At 41.4% G+C, this 7,812-nt stretch overlaps 1 protein-coding gene across 1 annotated transcript in view; it reads left to right on the top strand.

Annotated features, from left to right (window-relative positions):
- gramd2ab (GRAM domain containing 2Ab) overlaps positions 1–5,430 on the top strand; it is a gene marked incomplete at both ends in the record, with an annotated part of 18,045 nt that extends 12,615 nt beyond the window's left edge. The window contains 4 exons of the mRNA XM_083973925.1: positions 1,418–1,559; positions 3,327–3,423; positions 4,302–4,403; positions 5,382–5,430. Coding sequence (XP_083830051.1) covers positions 1,418–1,559; positions 3,327–3,423; positions 4,302–4,403; positions 5,382–5,430 — 390 coding nt within the window. The remainder of the gene's footprint in view (positions 1–1,417; positions 1,560–3,326; positions 3,424–4,301; positions 4,404–5,381) is intronic.
- Positions 5,431–7,812: the final 2,382 nt, after the last annotated feature.

Below are 7,812 nucleotides of genomic sequence, written 5' to 3' on the forward strand. Positions count from 1 at the left end.
ATAAGTAAAAGACTTAAATAAACACACATCATTATTTTTTTTATTCATTTCTTTAAGTTTGACTGAAGAAAAATGACCTCATCCCATATAACAAGGTCATCACCTGGTCACTAATGAGTCACTAATTAATCCGTTATTAACATGAACGTTGACCAGAAGACCTGAATGTGACAGATTAGTGTTGTTAGTTTGTTGTTGTTCTCTGTGACCCCGCCGTGACCCCTTCATGGCCCCTGGGTAAGAGGCTTTTCCTGCTGCGCTGCCTTCAGGTTCCCTCTGTAAATATGAGCTTCACTCGAAGAACAAAAAACAAAAACTAATCAATAAGTTTAAGTTTAATTTTATGTTAATTGTCATTGACAATAAAATAAAATTATGACATGAATCTTTAAACGTCAGAAGGGGTCACAGTACCTAAGTAATCAGATTACTTAGTGAGGTCATCAGTGACTCAGTGAGGTTTTTTTTAATTTTATTTATTTAACCTTTATTTAACCAGGCAAGCAAATTAAGAACAAAATTCTTATTTTTTTAAAGTCAAATCCACCTTTCAAATTGATTTTGAAACTGATCAATGAGTTTCACTTTACAGTTTTTCTCAGTTGGTTTGGCTCATTTCTCTAAACAGAAATCACATTCTCTAAACTCTAAGATCATTTGGCAAAACAGTGAAACAGTTCAGCACAACACCATAGATCACTGGTAAAAGCTCATCTCTCTCTCAACACACTTCACTCATGAGTCAAAACTAAATTTCCTTCTCATACAAATAGTCAGTTTCCCCAAAATGCTTCGTCCCTTTGGCATCGTGTCACTGCAGGTCAACATGTTTAGATGTTTTGTCTCTATGGCAGAGGAGCATTGAAATGTCCCTCATGTCTCAGTCTGTTACTGGACTAGTTGTTTAGCTAACAGAATACAATTGTGTATAAAACTGAAAAAAAGCCTACTGTGCTGTAAATATGTAAATAGATATGGTATTCATGGTTTTATGTTCTTGACTCATTTGCATGTGATGACTTATAGAATGAAATGAGGCTGACATGTTTTGGAGAGAACAACCATCAGACTGAGAATCAACAGTTTAAATCAATAAGATCTACTCACTTGGACATTGTGTTACTGCAGCTACCTGGACTTCATCATTTACAAAGATGTACGAAGACATTTGCAATTTGATGAAATGAACGAGAAATACAATTCTGTTGTGAACATTAGCCAACTGGTTTGGAGGTTTGTCCATGTTGTTTTGAGGATGTAATTTCTGTTTCAAGAAATGAGCCAAACCAACGGAGAAAAACTGTAAAACATTTATTTGTTTAATTTACGTTTCCATTTTATATATTTACTGTGTTTATTCACTCATAATTCTCTATATCTATATATACACAACTTGTTTTGTTGCTCTCCCCATCAGGATGAGTTTCCCGAGGTGTTGAAGTGGAGGAGGAAGCCGTCCCTCCCCCCTGTCTCCTCCTCCCTCCCCGACCTGCTGGGGAGCTCCGCCCCCGGCCTTGCCCCCGCCGCCGCGCCCTTCATCAGCCCGCACACGCTCAGCAGTAAGCCCCGCCCACCTCTGATGACTTTAGGTAGGAGGCAGGCTAACACTACCTATACACTTCCAGCGTTTGAGCTAAGCTAATTAGCGACTTTATGTGGAGGCAGGCTAACACTACCTATACACTTCCAGTGTTTGAGCTAAGCTAATTAGCGACTTTATGTGGAGGCAGGCTAACACTACCTATACACTTCCAGCGTTTGAGCTAAGCTAATTAGCGACTTTAGGTGGAGGCAGGCTAACACTACCTATACACTTCCAGCGTTTGAGCTAAGCTAATTAGCGACTTTAGGTGGAGGCAGGCTAACACTACACTTCCAGCGTTTGAGCTAAGCTAATTAGCGACTTTAGGTGGAGGCAGGCTAACACTACCCATACACTTCCAGTGTTTGAGCTAAGCTAATTAGCGACTTTAGGTGGAGGCAGGCTAACACTACCCATACACTTCCAGTGTTTGAGCTAAGCTAATTAGCGACTTTAGGTAGGAGGCAGGCTAACACTACCTATACACTTCCAGTGTTTGAGCTAAGCTAATTAGCGACTTTAGGTGGAGGCAGGCTAACACTACCCATACACTTCCAGCGTTTGAGCTAAGCTAATTAGCGACTTTAGGTGGAGGCAGGCTAACACTACCCATACACTTCCAGTGTTTGAGCTAAGCTAATTAGCGACTTTAGGTGGAGGCAGGCTAACACTACCCATACACTTCCAGTGTTTGAGCTAAGTTAATTACGGGCGATACGGCTCTATCTCCCTTGTTACTGCACACAGTGGAAAGGATGGTGTCTATCTGCTGGTCATGGACTCGGGAGTGAGGCGTAAAAAAAAAAAAAAAATGTTGGCGTATCCCTTTAAGACGTTAGGTTATTTACAAGACCCTTCTTCAACGTACACCCCCCTACCTGTCTTGCTTGCTGCACCGACTTCCTGTCACATACAACACTCGGTCCTCCCATCTCATTCTGTTAACAACTCCTAAAACCAGATCTACATCCGGCCTTGCATCTTTCCAGTCAGCTGCTGTCTCTGACTGGAATGCATTACAAAAACACCTTAAACTGGATAACTTCATCTCCATCCCGGCCTTCAAAGACGCCATCTCACACCTTTTTACAGATTCTTGCAGCTGCTTCCCTACTATTTAACTACCCAACTATCTAACCCTTTTCAGTTTCTGCTTGTTGAACGCCCATACCTGCCGCCGTTGGCCTAGGCCACTTTCTGTGACACACTGCTCTCAAATGAATCCTGTATTATCTGTAACAGACTTTTACTCTCTTTTATGCTTGTAATAATCTTGTCTTCTATGCTTGAATATCCTTCTTATTAACTTTTATGCCCTGTTTCTGCTGAATGTTTGTATTGTTGTGTATATTTGCTATTGTCTTTTAACCTATCTTTTCTCCCTCACAGCCCCCTCTCCCCTCCCCCATCAAGAAGCTTATGCCTCTTGTCAGGCCATCATTGTAAATAAGAACATGTTCTTAATTGATTTCGCCTGGTTAAAAAAGGTTAAATAAAAAAAAATAAAAGTTATAATTAGGTTTAAATTAGGTTTAGAGTAGGTGGTTAAGTTTAGGCATTTGTTTAGGATGGTTAAGGTTAGGGTTAGGGGCTAGGGGGAATACATTATGTCAATGACATATCCTCACAATATAAGATATATTTACAAGGGTGTGTGTGTGTGTGTGTGTGTGTGTGTGTGTGTGTGTGTGTGTGTGTGTGTGTGTGTGTGTGTGTGTGTGTGTGTGTGTGTGTGTGTGTGCAGGCAGCAGCCTGACAGAGACAGAGAAGATCCTCCTGACTGAACCGGTACCAGAACTGGGCCAGACCGAGTACCAGCTGCTGAAGCTCTTCATCCTGCTGTGAGTCCTACACACACTTATACACAACCACACACACACACACACACACACACACACACACACACACACACACACACACACACACACACACACAGAAGTTGATAAAATCTTGTCAGTTATAAACTAACAGGTGTGTGTCTGTGGTGTGTTCACTGTCCTCTGGATTTTCCTGTTGGTCTCTGCTGCCTCCTGCTGGTCAGTGGTGTTAGTGCAGCAGCAGCAGCCGATAGATAGATGGATAGATGGATAGATAGATAGATAGATAGATAGATAGATAGATAGATATAGATAGATAGATAGATAGATAGATAGATAGATAGATAGATAGATAGATAGATAGATAGATAGATAGATAGATAGATAGATAGATAGATAGATAGACATGTATTAAAGTGTAAACACACTGAACCATGTGAAGCTGCAGTGATGTTAAGGGAGTGAAAGGAAAGTCTTTATCCTTCACTCTGTTCTTTTCATTTAAAATACATTTATGTTAATAACGACCTGCAGCTGTGATGAGTTCAAGTCTGAGAGTTTAACAGCTCATCATCATGGAAACAAAAATGTGTCTTTATATTAAAATATATCAGAAATCTTTTATTCCATGTGCTGTACCAGAACTCAGTGCAAATGACTGCACCTGGTTTTCTGTTTTTATTGATTCAACCTGTTGCTGCTCCTTGTCCTGTCCTGTCCTGCTGTCGTCCACATGGTTGTTTCTCTCTGTGTGTCGGCCGCTGCTGTCGCTCTACGTGGGGAGACAAAGACACATTTCCACTTTGTCTGACAATAAAATGTGTGTGTGTGTGTGTGTGTGTGTGTGTGTGTGTGTGTGTGTGTGTGTGTGTGTGTGTGTGTGTGTGTGTGTGTGTGTGTAGTGTCTTCCTCCTGGTCCTGTCCTCCTGCTACTTGGCCTTCAGAGTTTGTCGTCTGGAGCAACAGCTGAGCTTCCTGAGCAGCCAACCAACACTCAGAGAGAGGTACACACACACACACACACACACACACACACACACACACACACACACATAATAATAATAACCACATATATATATATAAATTAGGCGAGGCAATTTATTTGTATAGCCCGTTTTTACCAACAGTTTGTCTCAAAGGGCTTTACATCCCATCATAACAACATCCTCTGTCCTTAGACCCTCACATCCACTGAGGAAAAACTCCAAACACACACACACACACACAAATAATAATAATAACCACATATACTGTATATATGTATAAATTAGGCAAGGCAATTTTATTTGTATAGCCCATTTTTACAAACAGTAATATACATATATATAAATATAGTATATAGTATATATAGGCCTACCTGACACTGGAGCCAAAAAAGACCATATATTTATATCTATATATATTCTATATATATCAGGGTCACACAGAGTTATAAATTAGAGTTATAAGAGCTATAACTCTTTCCTCTGTTATATTTCTCCCTGTTAAAAGGGTTTTCCATGGAGTTTTTCCTCAGTGGATGTGAGGGTCTAAGGACAGAGGATGTTGTTATGATGGGATGTAAAGCCCTTTGAGACAAACTGGTGGTAAAAACGGGCTATACTAATAAAATTGCCTTGCCTTGCCTTGCCTTGTATATATATATATATATATATATATATATATATATATATATATGTATATATATATATATATATACATATATATATATATATATATACATGGTCTTTTTCTTTGTCTTCCTGCTTTTGTCCTGTTTTCATCACTTTTCACAATTCTTTGTATTATGCCTTTATTTTTAACTGGGTTGGGTTGTTTTTAAATGTGCTTTATAAATAAACTTGATATATATAGGCTATACACACACACACACACATATAAAAATAAAAGCAGCTGATTCTCAAAAAAGTGACTCAATAACATTTATATTTATTTATTATTAATATTCTATAATGATTGATTGTTAATTGATTGCCCTCCAGGTGTGGCGAGGTGCCGTGCTGGCTGGCCAATCAGAGGACAGGAACCTGACACGGGAGCCAATCAGAACGAAGAAGAAGAAGGAGGAAACCTGCACTGACACAGACCGGCCTCTAGGGGGCGGAGCCACGACCGCCGCTCCGCTCCCCGGTTACCATAGAGACGTCACCGTAGCAACACAAACAAACTGTAGAGTGACCTCTGACCTCTGAGGACGGCCTTCTAGTGGACGAGTGTGTGTGTGTGTGTGTGTGTGTGTGTGTGTGTGTGTGTGTGTGTGTGTGTGTGTGTGTGTGTGCGTGTGTGTGTGTGTGTGTGTGTGTGTCCAGACTAACACACAGTGAACTACATTACCCATGAGCCTCAGCGGGACTCACTCCAGTTTTCTAACGTGTTTCTACTTCCTGTTCATTAAAGACGCCTCAGGGTCACACACACACAGTGTCTGAGTCTGGTGGTTACCATGGAAACCTGCCACTGCCGCCATCGCCGCCGCCGCCATCCTTCACTTCCTGTTTGACTTTAACTTTGACTTAAAGTGACAGAATCAATAAAGGTTGATTCAAAATACGTTTGTTTTAAATAGTAAATACTCTCAGGAAGAGAGGAAGAGGAGATGGAGGAGGAGGAAGAGAGGAGGAGATGGAGGAGGAAAGGAAGAGAGAAGGAGGAGATGGAGGAGGAAAGGAAGAGAGGAGGAGATGGAGGAGGAAAGGAAGAGAGGATGAAAAGAGGAGGAGGAGAGGAAAGAGGAGGCAGAGGAGGAGAAAGAAAGGAAGAGAGGAAGAGGAGAGGAGGAGGAGATGAAAGAGGAAGAGGAGATGGAGGAGGAAAGGAAGAGAGGAGGAGGAGAGGAAGAGGAGGAGGAAGAGATGGAGGAGGAAAGGAAGAGAGGAGGAGATGGAGGAGGAGAGGATGAAGGAGGAGCAGATGGAGGAAGAGGAGGAGGAGGAGGAGAGGATGAAAGAGGAGGAAGAGGAGATGGAGGAGATGAAGGAGGAGAGGAGGAGGAGAGGATGAAAGAGGAGGAGGAGAGGATGAAGAAGGAGGTAAAGATAGAAGAGTGCAGCTGTTTCCTGTCTCCACCACTCGGCGGCGCCAGAGCTCTGGTCTGAGTCAACCATAGATACAGTATCTATGTGAGTCAACCTGATGATGTCATGGCGGCGACCTCTGACCTCACTCTGTTAAACCCTCATCGACCAATCAACCGATCTGGAGGAGCTGAGACTTTGGTTTTAATCCGTTCTTCCTTCTTCACCTCCGTTTGTCTGTTTTTCTTCTTGTTATGTTGTCAATGAGGTTTTGTAAATAAAGTTTAAATAATAAACTGAGACGTTTATTATTCATTCATGTGGAAGACCCAGAACCAGAACCAGATTCACTGATGATCCTGGTCCTGGTTCAACTTCAAACCCTCTAAGAACCAGTCGTCTTCATGTTCATTAAAGGGACAGTTCAACATTTAGTCACCATAATCCCTATAGTCACAGCAGCAGGTTCATAACCTTTAATCATCAGTGCATGTTGTTTTGAGATCGGCGGGGCAGAGACCGAGGGCCAACAAACGGAGATTTCTTTTTTAAGATTCTGAGAAAAAAACTCTCAAGACTCTCAGAAATGAGAAACTCAGAAATTAAAAAATAGTAATACAGTTAGTGCATTAAAAGGCAGTCGTGTAGGTGATTAGTACGGGGGAGTATTAGGGCCACATTGACAAATAAAAAAATGACACACATTGAGAATCAAGTCGTAAATGTACGACTTTATTCTCGTAAATTTATGACTTTATTCTCGTAATGTTATGACTTTTTCTCGTAAATTTACGACTTTATTCTCGTAAATTTACAACTTTTTTCTCATAGGAAATGTACAACTTTATTCTCATAAATTTACGACTTTATTCTCGTAAATTTACAACTTTTTTCTTGTAGATGTACGACTTTAATCTCGTAAATTTATGACTTTATTCTCGAAGTCTGTGTTTTGTTTTGTTTCTCAATATGGCCCTAATACTCCATCGTAGATTAGTGCAGTGACCTTGAGATGAAAAGTCAGAATTTCTGAGATAAAAACTCTCAGAAATTCTGACTTTTTATCTCAGAATCTTAAAAAACAAATCTCTGTTTGGCCCTACTGCCCCTCCGTCCGTAGTGCACAGCAGCTGTGACCTGCAGACAATAACTCATCAATAAACTGACGTATTGATGAGTTAGACCCTCCTCCCTGATGAGACTGTCGTCATGACGACAGTGACCTTGGAGACACACACTGGTCCTGGATCAGCGCCGGACTTCCTCTGCTGCGCTTCCTGTTTCCTGTCCTCCGTCCTCTCCTCTCTCCTCCTGTTGTTTCCTGTCGTCTCTCCGGTTTCTTCTGCTGCTGCAAGGAAAGGTCAAAGGTCACACTGCCCCCCCCCCCCCCCCCCCCACC

Source organism: Trachurus trachurus, assembly GCF_905171665.1.
Source record: "Trachurus trachurus genome assembly, chromosome: 6".
NCBI classification, from domain to species: Eukaryota; Metazoa; Chordata; class Actinopteri; order Carangiformes; family Carangidae; genus Trachurus; species Trachurus trachurus.